At 38.3% G+C, this 16,821-nt stretch overlaps 2 protein-coding genes across 3 annotated transcripts; both read right to left on the minus strand.

Moving 5' to 3' along the window:
- Positions 1-1,243: 1,243 nt before the first annotated feature.
- Positions 1,244-16,784, minus strand: LOC311094855 (uncharacterized protein). 2 transcript variants are annotated; one of them, XM_084133038.1, is made up of 2 exons: positions 16,260-16,784; positions 1,244-3,089 (listed from the first exon to the last, which is right to left on the minus strand). In XM_084133038.1, exon 2 carries the CDS (start codon positions 3,082-3,084, stop codon positions 1,663-1,665), a length of 1,422 nt encoding a protein of 473 aa, XP_083989164.1. In that variant the 5' UTR covers positions 3,085-3,089; positions 16,260-16,784; the 3' UTR covers positions 1,244-1,662. The 2 variants fall into 2 exon arrangements, with proteins under 2 accessions (XP_083989164.1, XP_083989163.1); XM_084133037.1 differs by lacking the exon at positions 16,260-16,784 and adding an exon at positions 4,904-7,092.
- On the minus strand, positions 7,451-16,321 carry LOC311094869 (uncharacterized protein). Its single transcript, XM_084133062.1, has 4 exons — positions 16,238-16,321; positions 14,169-14,299; positions 13,930-14,061; positions 7,451-9,861 (listed from the first exon to the last, which is right to left on the minus strand). Exons 3-4 carry the CDS (start codon positions 13,985-13,987, stop codon positions 8,513-8,515), a joined length of 1,407 nt encoding a protein of 468 aa, XP_083989188.1. The 5' UTR covers positions 13,988-14,061; positions 14,169-14,299; positions 16,238-16,321; the 3' UTR covers positions 7,451-8,512.
- Positions 16,785-16,821: the final 37 nt, after the last annotated feature.

Genomic DNA, 16,821 nt, shown 5'->3' on the forward strand with positions numbered 1-16,821 from the left:
AGAGAAATAATTCAGTTGTACAGTTAAATGATGGAACATTCTGCAAAGTTATGACCCTGGTGGCTTTTTACATCTGATGATGAGGCCTCATCCACATCCACCAACTTCTGTATTTTAGTAAAAGAGCTTGCCAAGAGTGGAGGAAAGGTGTGTAGAGATGCTCAGTTAAATATATTTTCCACATTTATAAATGAGGTGTCTCACACCCATAATGTATTTGCCGTGCATCCCCAATCACTTGAGCGTAAATGTGTAATGGTTAAGTCCAAGGACAAAATGTGTCATTCCACATCCAATGTTGAAAGAGACTAAAATTCTTGGGTAGCTTCTACTTTAAAGACATCAATGCTAAACCGACCTCTATATCAGTCCAATACGCATGAATACGGTCAGCGACTATTGGTCTGTACTCTTCAATTGGTCTTGTTTGCAGTAGCCCTGCTTTTTCTCCTTTAAACAATACCAATGAAATGTTCTTTTTTGAACACTTGTTAACAATGTTAACAGTGTGAATGAATTTATATTTTTTTTGCTTATAATTTAGCCAGTATTAACTTGTCTGTTGCAATATGGGTGATGCAAGATGGTTTAAACCACTTGCTTTTCAGCATAACACATTTTTTGTGCACCTTTACTTTTGAAGTGTGCATTTAATGTTTTATTTAATGTCATTTTGTGTGTAAGATGTATCCTATTTGTCTGCAAAACTGATTAAACATTACAGAACAGCTGCAATAATTGCTATCTGTGTACTTTACACACATCACAAAATTTCATAAATGGTGGAAAAGTGCATTTTCATAGTAATACTATTGAACGCTTTCTAAAAGAATGTCCTGAAGTACTAGCGTGAATAACTGCACTTCATAATAAGACTCAAATCTAACTTAAAATACACTCAAACTTAATATTAGTGTTGATATTAAAATGTGCACTTTTAAAATATGCTTTCAGTATGAATATTAGTATTATTCAGTATTAAAGTTTATATTAATACTTTATATTAATATTAAATATATAGTATATTCAGTATTAAAATATGCTTTTTATGTTACAATGACAATTTTGAGCATACAATTTAAAATATATAAAAAATATGCTTACATTTTCTTTCAAATAAGTACACTTTAGAAAGTGCACATAACTTTCACTTAAAGTATATTTTAGTATAATATATTTCTATAAAGTGTAATATAGTATATATTATAGTATAGTATAGTATTATTTTAAAGTGTGTTAAAAGTGTTAGGGTGAAAGCATAATGCCAGTATACTTTTTATATATTTACAAAAAGTACAATTTGTGTAAGTACATTTTCAACATACTATCGGAAATATAAATATACTTGAAATACAATGAAGTACTTTTTTTTTTTTTTTCGCTTGGGGCTTTTGGAGATTAACTGGGACTGTCTATAAAATTACATAAGATTATTGGCATACACATTTCTAACTTCAATAACATTTGAAGAGAATGTCAGTCACAAAACCAAAAGTGTTCATGTAGGGGTCAGGCATGATGCACTCCTTTTATATTTTAGGTATTTATTTACAAGTAAACTGTCAAATCATATGTAAATATTAAAAAAAATTTACGGGAGAATGGGGTATTCTCGACGCTTGATAAACTTGAGGTTGAGCCACTGTAGTCTGTTGGACTATTTTAACGATGCATGCGGTGATGTGGTTTCTCCACTGCATGGATCTTCAAGTGTCGCTTCAGGTTAGTTTTAATAGAGAAACTCTTCCCGCACTGATCACAGGTGTGCGGCTTCTCTCCAGTGTGGATCATCTCATGTGTTTTCAGATGTGATGACAGACTGAATCGCTTGTCACAGTGTGAACACTTGTAAGGTTTTTTTCCAGTATGTGTCTTTTCATGTGTTTTCAGATGTGATGACAGACTGAATCTCTTGTCACAGTGTGAACACTTGTAAGGTTTTTCTCCAGTGTGGATCCTCTCATGTGTTTTCAGAGATGATGACTGACTGAATCTCTTGTCACAGTGTGAACACTTGTAAGGTTTTTCTCCAGTGTGGATCCTCTCATGTGATCTCAGAGATGATGACTCACTGAATCTCTTGTCACAGTGTGAACATTTGTAAGGTTTTTCTCCAGTGTGGATCCTCTCATGTTTTTTCAGATGTGATGACTGACTGAATCTCTTGTCACAGTGTGAACACTTGTAAGGTTTTTCTCCAGTGTGGATCCTCTCATGTGATCTCAGAGATGATAACTCACTGAATCTCTTGTCACAGTGTGAACATTTGTAAGGTTTTTCTCCAGTGTGGATCCTCTCATGTTTTTTCAGATGTGATGACTGACTGAATCTCTTGTCACAGTGTGAACACTTGTAAGGTTTTTCTCCAGTGTGTATTCTCTGGTGCAGTTTCAAATTGACAGCTGTAATAAAAGTCTTCTCACACTCAAAGCACATGTAGTCTCTCACACCAGTGTGTATTTTCTGATGTGTGTGTAAATTTTGCAGCAGTGAAAAACTCTTCCCACACACAGAACACGAATATGGCTTCTCCTTCGTATGAACTCTCAGGTGTTTCTTCACGTGTGATGCACTAAGAAATGCTCTGCCGCATTGATCACATGTGAACGGCTTCTCTCCGGTGTGGATCCTCATGTGTTCTTTAAGATATTGTTTGCATGAGAATCTCTTTCCACATTGATCACATGTGAATGGCTTCTCTCCAGTGTGGATCCTCATGTGATGCTTAAAATGTTGTTTTGTTGTGAAACTCTTTCCACACTGATCACATTTGAACAGCTCTCCGGTGTGGATTCTCATGTGACGCTCAAAATGATATTTGTTTGTAAAGCTATTTCCACACTGAACACATGTGAACGGCTTCACGCTTTTCTGTTGGACATGATGTTCCTCCTCCACTTCACTCAGTTCTTCACTCTCCTCCGTCACTTCACTCAGTTCTTCACTCTCCTCCTTCACTTCACTCAGTTCTTCACTCTCCTCCTTCACTTCACTCAGTTCTTCACTCTCCTCCTTCACTGCACTCAGTTCTTCACTCTCCTCCTCCACTTCACTCAGTTCTTCACTCTCCTCTGTTACTTCCATCAGGTCTGACATGAAAGAAACAAATGTTACAGTTAATTTTCAGTACATCAAAATAATGGAGGTCATTTTTGTTGTTTTATGCATTGCCTGTTTAGAATGGCATTCTGAAAAAGAAGTATTGGAATCATCTTTTTTATTCGTTTTTGGGATACACGCTCTTCTTCAGAATGCCATCAAAGTGAGACATGTGGATGTGGCAGAACAAGCTCTGTGAAAATTTGTGCTCAACTTTGAGAAACTGTATGGTGCTGCTAATGCTTCTTTTAATGTGCATTTATTAATGCACTTGGCAGCAGGCATGCGTAACTGGGGACCACTGTGGGCAACATCCACATTTCCATTTGAATCATTTAATGGGACTTTGCTTAGGTTTTTCAGTGGAACAACACATGTGCCAACACAAATAGTGAAAAGATTCCTTCGGTGGAGGGGTCTCTCAAAAAAAGAAGGGACTACAATGGCAAATGCTAATGATAGCATAAAGACATTATTTGACAAACTTCAAAGTACATATAACATAATAAAGAAATCAACGGAGTTTCAACAATGTCAGAGGTTTTGGCTGCCCAAAGAAACAGTTAATTTAGGTATATTTTATGACCATTTCATTTGTAGCAGTGTGGTTTATCATTCATATAATAACACAACTCTTAAAAAGAGAAATAATTCAGTTGTACAGTGAAATGATGGAACATTCTGCAAAGTTATGACCCTGGTGGCTTTTTACATCTGATGATGGGGCCTCATCCACATCCACCAACTTCTGTATTTTAGTAAAAGAGCTTGCCAAGAGTGGAGGAAAGGTGTGTAGAGATGCTCAGTTAAATATATTTTCCACATTTATAAATGAGGTGTCTCACACCCATAATGTATTTGCCGTGCATCCCCAACCACTTGAGCGTAAATGTGTAATGGTTAAGTCCAAGGACAAAATGTGTCATTCCACATCCAAACAATGTTGAAAGAGACTAAAATTCTTGGGTAGCTTCTACTTTAAAGACATCAATGCCAAACCGACCTCTATATCAGTCCTATACGCATGAATACGGTCAGCGACTTCTTGGTCTGTACACTCTTCAATTGGTCTTGTTTGCAGTAGCCCTGCTTTTTCTCCTTTAAACAATACCAATGAAATGTTCTTTTTTGAACACTTGTAACAATGTTAACAGTGTGAGTGAATTTCATTTTTTTTTGCTTATAATTTAGCCAGTATTAACTTGTCTGTTGCAATATGGGTGATGCAAGATGGTTTAAACCACTTGCTTTTCAGCATAACACATTTTTTGTGCACCTGTACTTTTGAAGTGCGCATTTAATGTTTTATTTAATGTCATTTTGTGTGTAAGATGTATCCTATTTGTCTGCAAAACTGATTAAACATTACAGAACAGCTGCAATAATTGCTATCTGTGTACTTTACACACATCACAAAATTTCATAAATGGTGGAAAAGTGCATTTTCATAGTAATACTATTGAACGCTTTCTAAAACAATGTCCTGAAGTACTAGCATGAATAACTGCACTTCATAATAAGACTCAAATCTAACTTAAAATACACTCAAACTTAATATTACAGTGTTGATATTAAAATGTGTACTTTTAAAATATGTGACCAGTCACGGAAAGTAGGGACACAAGTCGGTTCTGGGGCATTTTGAGTTATTCACAGATTCTGAAAGTGTAGTCTCCAAGCTTTCCAACGATGTGTAACACATGGAAATCTGATAATATTTGGAGAAGTTGTGGCCATTTGAAGGTAGGCACTCAAAAAAGCTCAAAGGGGAGAAAACAGCCACTGAAGATTGTTCAGTTCTCACCTCTCTCTCCTGCTGGGAGTGACAATAGAGGCTCTATTTACATATCATTTAGATAAGCCATACCCCCTGTAAAGCTCCCCCTGTAAAGCTGTAAAGCACGAAAGAGCAGAAAGGTCAGGAAAATGTGCCATCAAAGAAAAAAAAAAAAGTTTGCAAACAGGTAATATATAAATAAATGTCTCTTAGCATCTACCGATAAAACTGTATAGGCAACTCTTGTGTACACTGAATAAAAAATAAGATAAATTCTAGACAATGTTCAAATCAAAAACAGGATGTGCTATGTGAGAAATATACATACACACACACAGTATGAGTAGTAGGCTATGAATCAGAATCAGATTAGATTTTATTGCCATTGTCAATGAAAGGTTTCACAGACTAATTATAAATAATAAGCAATAAACTATGGAAATAGGCATAGGCATAATTTGCGGGTGGGACGGATGGGACATGTTCCCACCAATTTTTAAAACATCTCGCGACATGAATGTACCAATAGGGCTTGGGCGTCGTGACGTCATACTTGGCGTGGCGGCCATGTTGATGGCCTCGCGAATGTAAACATACAGCAAGTCGAACGAGGAGAAGTTGGGAGAAAGAAAAAAGATATTAAAGTCCCGAAAAGGATGTGGAATTTACGGGGATCCGTTAAATAGAGAAGCCAGGGACCAGTAACGTTATGTGGACAAAATCGGCAAAAAAGTGTAGTTAGTAGCTGTCAACCCTCCCGTTTTTTTCGGGTTTCTCACGCATTTGAGCTCTTTTCCCGCTGTCTTCCCGTTTTAGTATTTTCCTATAAAATATCCCGAAAAATGAAAATTTCAACATTCATCTTTCTGTTGCTATCCCTCTGCTGACAGCAAAAATTCGTGCTCTAACGTGACTTTGCTTACAGATTAGCGTGAAATCGTGATCTCACAACAACCACGCTATCTTAAAAAGGCCAATATCACGCTAAGGTTGCCTTCAAGTAAGCAAAACGATGCTTTGAAAACATCTATTTCGCTGGAAGGGCAAGGGGGTAGCAACAGGACAACAGTACAGAGACTGACAGGTCCGATGGAAGGGCTAACATTAATGTTATTGTTATGAGAGTAAGGTATTAAAATACGGGATATTTTACAGGAAAATTTGTCCACATACTGGTTCCTGGTTTCCCTAACCTATCCCGGTAAATTACACATCCTTTTCGGGATTTTAACATCTTTTTTCTTTCTCCCAACTCTGCTTCTCCTCGTTCGACTTGCTGTATGTTTACATTCGCGAGGCCATCAACATGGCCGCCACGCCAAGTATGACATCACGACGCCCAAGCCCTATTCTACAAATAAATAAAACATCTCCAGTTAACTGGCAGAGCATTAATTTCGTTCGTGTTTTTTTAAATAAGATACTAGCGCTGAAATGTGTTTTTTTTTAATCAAGTGATCAAAGTGCTCGTTGCCGCTGCGATCAGTGGCGCAGATACAGTGTTTTCTCTGTCTTCACTCGACGCGTGCTTCAATCCATTGCGTTGCGGATACTCTCTATTCGTTCTGTTGAAATCACAAAATAATTCAGGCGTTTGCGTGTCCCTGCTTGATATACAACCACTGATGAACATAATCGTTTTGATGAGAGAAAAAAAACTATACGAGAAAAAAAAACCTGTTCAAGGGCGGATTCGAACTCATAACCTCTGATACGGCTGGCGAAAGCTCTACCACTGTACCATTCATATGTACATTAATTACATAGGCGGATCGATGTATTGGCACTGACAACATGTATTAGGCTACATCTCATTAAAAGACAAATTAAACCCCATGTAACCTACTATTTAAATCGATTGCTGGACATCGTAATGCTATTGGCGTCCATCTTCATTGAATTTTGAAATCAGATAGAGCCGGCCAGAGCGCTGCATAATAAGTAGCCACGCCGGCTTATTCAGTATGGAAATACACACCGACAATGACACGCCCCTACTGCGTGCTAGAATCTCTGAAAAACAAGCCGATTTCAACATCAAAATGTACGCTTTTAAATATACCAATACTGATATCTCAAACATGGAGAGGCTTCTTCGTGATCTCAACTAACAGATTCTGCAAAAAAACGAAAATCACCAATTTTGAAAAAAAACGCTTCTTTCTCATTTTGCTCGAAAGTTGTGCTGCCGACTTGTGTCCCTGGTTTCCGTGACGGGTCACATATGCTTTCAGTGTATGTTACAATGACAATTTTGAGCATACAATTTAAAATATATAAAAAATATGCTTACATTTTCTTTCAAATAAGTACACTTTAGAAAGTGCACATAACTTTCACTTAAAGTATATTTTAGTATAATATATTTCTATAAAGTGTAATATAGTATATATTATAGTATAGTATAGTATTATTTTAAAGTGTGTTAAAAGTGTTAGGGTGAAAGCATAATGCCAGTATACTTTTTATATATTTACAAAAAGTACAATTTGTGTAAGTACATTTTCAACATACTATCGGAAATATAAATATACTTGAAATACAATGAAGTACTTTTTTTTTTTTTTTTCGCTTGGGGCTTTTGGAGATTAACTGGGACCGTCTATAAAATTACATAAGATTATTGGCACACACATTTCTAACTTCAATAACATTTGAAGAGAATGACTTAGGCCCAATCCCAATTCTATTTGATACCCCTTCGCCTACCCCTAACCCTTCGCCTACCCCTTACCCTTGCCCCTTGAAACAGAGTGTCAAGGCGTAGGGGTGAAAATATTCCCCTAAGAAATGGGACACCACTACTACACCGTTACATGTCATTATACATCGTCGCTAGCGCCTACGTCACAGGAGATGAGCCAATGTTTATCACAAACTTCCAAGATGCCGTCGTCAGCTGTAGTCTTGCGTGAGTTACAGCTATTATTTTGCATTTTTCTTCTGAAGTTTGCAGAAAACAACGGAGATGACAATATCTTCGACGCCTAATGCTGCGTTCACACCAAACGCGAATAGAGCGTCTGGCGCGAGTGATTTCAATGTTAAGACACGTTTACGCGCGTCTGGAGGTCTTGCTGCGCATCCACTTCACTTCAAACTTTTGCTTTTTACGCGTCATATTGTAACTTTAACGATTTTTTTGCAACCGTTTCTTTGAAGAACATGACCGTAAAGAAAATGATTATTGGCAGTCATGTTGCCTCTGTAGCCGTTGTATGAAGGTACATTTCTCATACCCCTTTGTTTGAAGTGTGGTCCCGAAAAATCTTAGTTTCAAGGGCTATCTGGCCTTTCCCCTTACCCCTACCCCTCCAACCAAAAGAGAATTGAGACAGCCCTACCCCTTCACGGGAACGCGCAAAACGGAGGGGTAGGGCCAAGGGGTAGGGGCAAGGGGTGAATTGGGATTGAGCCTTACAGTCACAAAACCAAAAGTGTTCATGTAGGGTCAGGCATGATGCACTCCTTTTATATTTTAGGTATTTATTTACAAGTAAACTGTCAAATCATATGTAAATATTACATTTTTTTACGGGAGAATGGGGTATTCTCATCGCTTGATAAACACAAATAGCTAGTATTCTCGTCGCTTGATAAACTTGAGGTTGAGCCACTGTAGTCTGTTGGACTATTTTAACGATGCATGCGGTGATGTGGTTTCTCCACTGCATGGATCTTCAAGTGTCGCTTCAGGTTATTTTTAATAGAGAAACTCTTCCCGCACTGATCACAGGTGTGCGGCTTCTCTCCAGTGTGGATCATCTCATGTGTTTTCAGATGTGATGACAGACTGAATCGCTTGTCACAGTGTGAACACTTGTAAGGTTTTTCTCCAGTATGTGTCTTTTCATGTGTTTTCAGATGTGATGACAGACTGAATCTCTTGTCACAGTGTGAACACTTGTAAGGTTTTTCTCCAGTGTGGATCCTCTCATGTGTTTTCAGAGATGATGACTCACTGAATCTCTTGTCACAGTGTGAACATTTGTAAGGTTTTTCTCCAGTGTGGATCCTCTCATGTTTTTTCAGATGTGATGACTGACTGAATCTCTTGTCACAGTGTGAACACTTGTAAGGTTTTTCTCCAGTGTGTATTCTCTGGTGCAGTTTTAAATTGTCCGCTGTAATAAAAGTCTTCTCACACTCAAAGCACATGTACTCTCTCACACCAGTGTGTATTTTCTGATGTGTGTGTAAATTTTGCAGCTGTGAAAAACTCTTCCCACACACAGAACACGAATATGGCTTCTCCTTCGTATGAACTCTCAGGTGTTTCTTCAGGTGTGATGCAGTAAGAAATGCTCTGCCGCATTGATCACATGTGAACGGCTTCTCTCCGGTGTGGATCCTCATGTGTTCTTTAAGATATCGTTTGCATAAGAATCTCTTTCCACACTGATCACATGTGAAAGGCTTCTCTCCGGTGTGAATCATCATGTGATGCTCAAGATGTTGTTTTGTTGTGAAACTCTTTCCACATTGATCACATGTGAATGGCTTCTCTCCAGTGTGGATCCTCATGTGATGCTCAAAATGTTGTTTTGTTGTGAAACTCTTTCCACACTGATCACATTTGAACAGCTCTCCGGTGTGGATTCTCATGTGACGCTCAAAATGATATTTGTTTGTAAAGCTATTTCCACACTGAACACATGTGAACGGCTTCACGCTTTTCTGTTGGACATGATGTTCCTCCTCCACTTCACTCAGTTCTTCACTCTCCTCCGTCACTTCACTCAGTTCTTCACTCTCCTCCTTCACTTCACTCAGTTCTTCACTCTCCTCCTTCACTTCTCTCAGTTCTTCACTCTCCTCCTTCACTTCACTCAGTTCTTCACTCTCCTCCTTCACTTCACTCAGTTCTTCACTCTCCTCCTCCACTTCACTCAGTTCTTCTCTCTCCTCCGTCACTTCACTCAGTTCTTCTCTCTCCTCCTTCACTTCACTCAGTTCTTCACTCTCCTCCTGCACTTCCATCAGGTCTGACATGAAAGAAACAAATGTTAGTTAATTTTCAGTACATCAAAATAATTCAAAGATAAATAATATAGCTGCGAGCAGCGATTACGGGCCCAAGCCGGAGGCACCTCAACCCCGGTGCCTTACCTAAAGGCACCAGGGTGGCGGTGCCGCCGGCTTTGGCCCAGCTATATTTATATATTAGGGATCGACCGATTTGGATTTTTTTGTGCCGATGCCGATACCGATTTTTTTTTCATCAGCCTTAGCCGATGACCGATACGGGCTGCCGATTTTCTTGACCCGATATTTGGAGCCGATACTGCTTTTGCTCCCTCAATTTACATCATAAAAATGACACAATGATCATGATGATAAATGTTACAAGTCTCAATTTAAAAAATGATCATTTATTGAACTTTAAAAAAAAACTATATTTAACAAATAGTAAAAACAGGTGAGGTAGAACAAGTAAAAGAAGAGTTCAGTGCTGAAAATACTGAAAATAATTATTTAAGCATAATTAAAAATGAGCAAAAGGTACATTTGTTACTGTATTATTTATTAATCTTAGTTAATAAAAATACAGCTGTTCATTCAGCTGTTCATTTGTTCATGTTATTCACAGTGCATTAGGCTAACTAATGTTAACAAATACAACTTTTGATTTCAATAAGGCTACTATAAATGGTGAAATTAACATTATCAAAGATTAACAAATGCTGTAGAAGTGCAGTTTATTAATAGTTAATGTTAACTAATGAAGTTAACTAAAGTTTAATAAATTGAACTTTATTATAAAGTGTTACCGATTTGTTAAACACCAATTCAGACGTCTGGTGAGTTCAGTGTTGGATAGATCAGTTGTTATAATGTATTGCCATACATTAAATGGAATCGGTTCAAAGGAGTCATTAGTGCGTGAATCAGAGGTGTCATTAGCGGACGTGTACGTGTTTGTGTGATTATCCTGGCAGTTTAGGACATCGCACAAGATTTGTGTCAACAGAAAACATTTCATCACTGGATAGGTTTTTGGGTTTATTGAAAGTGTGGTTTCTGTCAGCTGAATGTGCGGAACGCTTTTCAGAGAAGATAAGGAAAGGTTTTTTTTTTTTTTTTTTTTAGCACAATTCACACCCAGCGGTAATTCAGGAAAAAAAATATCCCAATCCTCCACATGAAACTTCGCTCTTCCGACCTTTTACCATCATGTCAATTCTCAATTGATTTTGATTAATATGCGCGAGGGAGGGAGAGCAAGACAGTTTGAAGACGGTGAGTGTGCGCGCGTGCGGCCAGAGGAGGGGCGCACTCTCTCTCTGCTCGTTCTTTCAGCAACATGTGACCCGTCACAAGCGCAGTTTTCAGTCATCTACATCACTCAACGATCAAATAAGGCTTTGGCGGGATAAAAATTCGCTTTGGCGACCGCAAAAAACGCAATATGTGGCGGCCGGTGTTGATTCTGTGGCGCACTGCCACGAATTAGTCTATGTGTGGGAGAGACACACTGGAGAGACACACACACCACACGCGTCCAAACCTCTGTCGGGTGGTCGCTGAATAAAACTCCCAAATACCACGGAACAACGTCGCATTATGTAATCCTATGACCAGTGTTCGTAACAGCTACCATATGCATACGAATAGCCAACAACTTAGCTATTTGCAGCTCCCTAAATACAATGGCAAGCAGTTTTATAGAGGCATTCGCGTTTTCCATTTGGACCCACAAACTTGCTTAGCTATAGTTGCAAGTACATATAGAGCTACGTGTTTCCACATTCAAAGTGTATGGCAATATTTCAGCTAAGTCAAACAGTTAAAAGATGCTTTGGAAGTTTAAAACTTATCGTTGTCTTGAAGAGCAGATTCCAGCACTCTGCTAGTGGGGGAGGGGCAGTGCAGCGTCTCCAGCAACACAGAGCTGCCTGTGGACGCCTGTCTGTAAATACTGCCGGGAAAAAACTATCGGCAACGCAGCAGCCGCGTATCGGCCAATGCACGTATAAAACGATGCCCAATTGGCACTAAGGGGCCTAAAGTGTGCCAAGAAAACATCCCCCACACCATTACACCACCACCACCAGCCTGCACAGTGGTAACAAGGCATGATGGATCCATGTTCTCATTCTGTTTACGCCAAATTCTGACTCTACCATCTGAATGTCTCAACAGAAATCGAGACTCATCAGACCAGGCAACATTTTTCCAGTCTTCAACGGTCCAATTTTGGTGAGCTTGTGCAAATTGTAGCCTCTTTTTCCTATTTGTAGTGGAGATGAGTGGTACCCGGTGGGGTCTTCTGCTGTTGTAGCCCATCCGCCTCAAGGTTGTGCGTGTTGTGGCTTCACAAATACCTCGGTTGTAACAAGTGTTTTTTTCAGTCAAAGTTGCTCTTCTATCAGCTTGAATCAGTCGGCCCATTCTCCTCTGACCTCTAGCATCAACAAGGCATTTTCGCCCACAGGACTGCCGCATACTGGATGTTTTTCCCTTTTCACACCATTCTTTGTAAACCCTAGAAATGGTTGTGCGTGAAAATCCCAGTAACTGAGCAGATTGTGAAATACTCAGACCGGCCCGTCTGGCCCCAACAACCATGCCACGCTCAAAATTGCTTAAATCACCTTTCTTTCCCATTCTGACATTCAGTTTGGAGTTCAGGAGATTGTCTTGACCAGGACCACACTCCTAAATGCATTGAAGCAACTGCCATGTGATTGGTTGATTAAATAATTGCATTAATGAGAAATTGAACAGGTGTTCCTAATAATCCTTTAGGTGAGTGTATATGGCCTTTCTTTATTTTATTTACTTTTTTCAGAAATTATGGCAGGTCTCCTCAAGTTGAGGCTTCGCTCCATGGAGCGTCCTGGAGGAGAGAGAAACCTGCCAAGGAATGAGAATGGTCCTGATGTGGTTTCAAGAACAAGTAAAGCTGCTGCTGGAATGCGGAGGTACCGGGCTAAGTTAAAGCAGAACCCTGAATTATATGTACTGCATAGATTGGAAGAGCAACAGAGATTGAAGGAGTACAGGAAGAATCTATCAGATGGAAAGAGGGAAATTCAGAAATTCATTTCTGTGCAAGAATTTTTGAGAAGACCTGATGTATCAACCACACTGCCTCACAAGAAAACAGTCAGCAAACGAACTGGCTTACAGAAGCAAATCCTGCAGAAAAGCATGAAATCCACATACTCTGCCTGGCAAAATGAGAATCTCAACATGAAGTTGTGCTTCAGTAAGTTTTGCACACTCCAACCAAGCCACATTTAGCCCCATGTAAAAACCCATTTGAACCAATGCCTCTGTGAATATTGTGAGAATATGGACTTGAAGTTAAAGGTGATAAACCAGGTTGTCCAAGCAAAAAATCTGGACTGCAAAATCAGAGATCGATACCATGCAAGTGACATCACCGTCTGTCCACTGTTTTCTATAAATATGTTTGTATTGGCTAACATTTATTCAGCTAATTGTGTCCTGTTTAAAATGTGCAACGTTCAAACACAAAGACAGCACGTCACAAATAGAAGCCAAATATCATATTTTGATATTGGAATAATAAATTAAGTAGCTAATCTTAAGTGTACACAGTTTTTTTTTTTTTTTTTTTACTGTTTTCTAGTGGTTTCTTAATTTTAGACAAGTTGACCAGCACACATTATATGCAATGCAATATAATGCATGTGTGTCATCGTGCATTATATTATAAAAAAAATGTGTTTTGGAAAATAGCTCTTTATTTGATTATCATAAAAATGTGTTTTCTATACAGAGATATATCGACATCGGTAAATATCGGTATCGGCCATAACAGCAATATTAATATCGGTTATGGGTATCGGCCACAATTTTCACATCGGTGCATCACTAGTTAATAGTATTTAGCCTGATCTGATATTGACAATCAATATAAAAATGTCTCAAACCTCCCTTTACTGACCATTTGTTGAAGAAAAACCCAGAACATTCTGTACCGTTTCATAGTTGAACTGTTTATCTAAATCTGATGAAGTGCTTGAATGTTTCTAACATGAATGTTCTTCAGCATCATGAATGAATGAAGAATAAACACCAACCTCTTTGTTCTTCAGGATCTTCAGTGTGTTTCATTCTGCAGGGTTCTGGATCACTCATGTTCTCACTGTCCTTATCATCAGTGAAGCTCCGCCCACAGTAATTCTCCAATAAATGCTGTAAATTCCCATCAGCTACAAGTGAAGACAATCATCACAGCATCAGGAAGAGCTGAAATCTGCAAAATCTGGGTTTATTAAAGAAAATGTAGTGGGAGGAGCTGATAGTAGGCTTGTTCGACCTCACGCAGCTCTGCGCAGACCGATCGGCGGCTAGAAATTTTGTCCGTTTGCAGTTACTCTCGCCGATCGGATACATCCAGCCACAGCCGATGTCGAACACAACTGATGAATTACAGTGGGAGGAGCTGATCTGCCAAAATCAAAAATATCAATTACTGAGTTTGTTTTTATAACAAATGACACTTCTAAGCATTTATGCCTGTCTATTAGTGGTGTAACGATACACGTATTTGCATTGAACCGTTCGGTACGAGGCTTTCGGTTCGGTTTTCGTTACGAATTTTCAAACAATAACGATGTTCAAACGATGTAATAACATCGCTGCGAGATCTAGTGAGAAACATTCCCATTTCTCCGTTATTAACGGATCAAACAGCGCGTGGAAACCAGGAAGAAACACTGTGCCATGAATGAACTATCCAGTGTCCACAGATCTGCAATATTCACAATGGATTTATTAGTAACACTAACTACAACCATGAAAGTTTGGCAGGAATATTAGGCTATAATGCCTTCAAGTAACATTATGTCAGTTTTATTTTGACATTATGAATACAATGGCTGCCCTCAAATGTTAATCTGAACTAAAATAAACCTTTGTTTATAACTACCCCAATATTACATTTAATTTTTTCCAAGAAGCTGTTTTGTTTTACATGCTCCTAAGAAGAGTCAATTACAGCTCCAGAATTGCTCAAAGTAAAAAAATATCATACTTTATGATGAGTTTTAATAAATAAAAAAATGAAATCAAGGAAATTTCTCTGCCATTTCTTTCTTTTTGCTGTATCGAAAACGTACCGAACCGTTGCAAGTGTATCGTATCGAATCGAACCGAACCGTGAATTTTGTGAACTGTTACACCCCTACTGTCTATCTATTTATCGTACAGTAACTGATGCCAATTCATTATTTTTCAGTATTTTTATTACTAATCCTAACATTATTCTGCTTCTTCATTAAAATACAGGTATCTAGAACTATAAGAATATAAATAATTTTAGGTTAATTTTTCCATATAAATAATGGTATGGAAAACAGTTAAAAGCATAAAGATGGAAATAAACGTATAGTAGCTAACAAATCCCCTCAGTCTGCTGACACCAATGAAATGAGCTTTAAGTGTCAATTTACAGGAGATCTGAAGACATCAGCATAATAAATGAGTTGAAAACAGGAACTATTGTCATGAAATAAAGAGCGTTTCAGCAGATCTGTTGATGAGCCTCAGACTATCAACACTCATTCAACAAGCCATTCACGATCATCAGCAGATCATCTCACTTTATTTTGAGTGTTTGCTGTTAGAAACACATTATTTGAGTCAGGATACATGATAAAAGCCTGGAAAACTGCTATATTGAAATATATCTCAAAATATAACATAAATCATCAATACTAAAACAAAATAATTAAATAACCTCTCTTTATGAACCTCTTCAGGCAAATAACTACAATACCATAATATGCAAATCTAAATATAGTTCGACTTTATAATAACTATTAATTGCAATCAAGTAATTCCATCATTAACATGTTACTCGTACAGAAACTGACAAGGGTCATACAACTCTAAAAAATAAAGAAAATGTAACGTTTCCTGTGTTAAACTTAATATTTATTCCCATGCATACAGATTTGATATTTCCCACATTCATTACTCATACAGGGGCAATATAAAGTGTCTACATCAATTTTAATAAGTAAATGTAATCTGCCAAAGACAAATGTCGACAAAGAAATAAAGGTAAACATGAAAACGGCAAAAGAAACACTTGGGATCGATTCCCCTCACAGATCTCAAACTTTAACATGACATTCAGTAACAGTTCTCACTCCAAACATCGAGTCAATCCCACAAACGAACACAACATCGCTCAGGTCTGAATGAACTCAACATATTCTCCTCATGCTCGCTGCTGCTGCACTAAATGTTTATTTCAGAAGGAAGACGCCAGAAAAGACGCACAAGTATCGCTGTGATCGATGAAAACAATACAGAAATGAGCCTGTCGCTTAATCAAACTGTATAAAGTGTGTGTGATGGTTGTGTAAATATGAGAAATACCATGAACTGCAGCTCTCCTCACCTCAGAAGACTCGTCGCTGAAACTCTCAATGACGGAAGAGACGGCGCGAGCGAGCGGTGACGTCATCGGCAACCAAAGCACGCGCGTACGGGACACCCCCGCAGCCAATCAGGGCCACGCAGATTCAGCTTTACTAGTAGCCTTCCATTATTATTATATTAGAACTGAAGTGACAGTTACTAAAGGTGAAAGACGAGGCTGACTCCAGCTCCTTTTTCGCCAGTTCCTTATTCGTCGAACTATTCGTTCCACCTTAAAAATGTTGGATGGTTGTTAACCCCTCCCCCTCAGTGCTTTTGGCTGTATTTTTTAAAGGAACAGTTGTACGTGAATTATATGAGGCTGTGGACCAGGCAGCATTTTTCATTTAACAGTAAAAATATATACTCCTCTAAAAATTATCTTGTCTGCTTCTATAAATGAGGTAAGCTACGTGGTAAATTCAACCAGAGTACTTATTTTGTATTTAAGTTCCATTTCTTACTAAATGTCTTTTTAAAAGTATGGAGAAATTGAATGAGATTTAATGTTATGTGATTTTTGATATATACACACACACACA

Source organism: Abramis brama (assembly GCF_963993115.1).
Source record: "Abramis brama genome assembly, chromosome: 1".
In the NCBI taxonomy this organism is placed as follows: Eukaryota; Metazoa; Chordata; class Actinopteri; order Cypriniformes; family Leuciscidae; genus Abramis; species Abramis brama.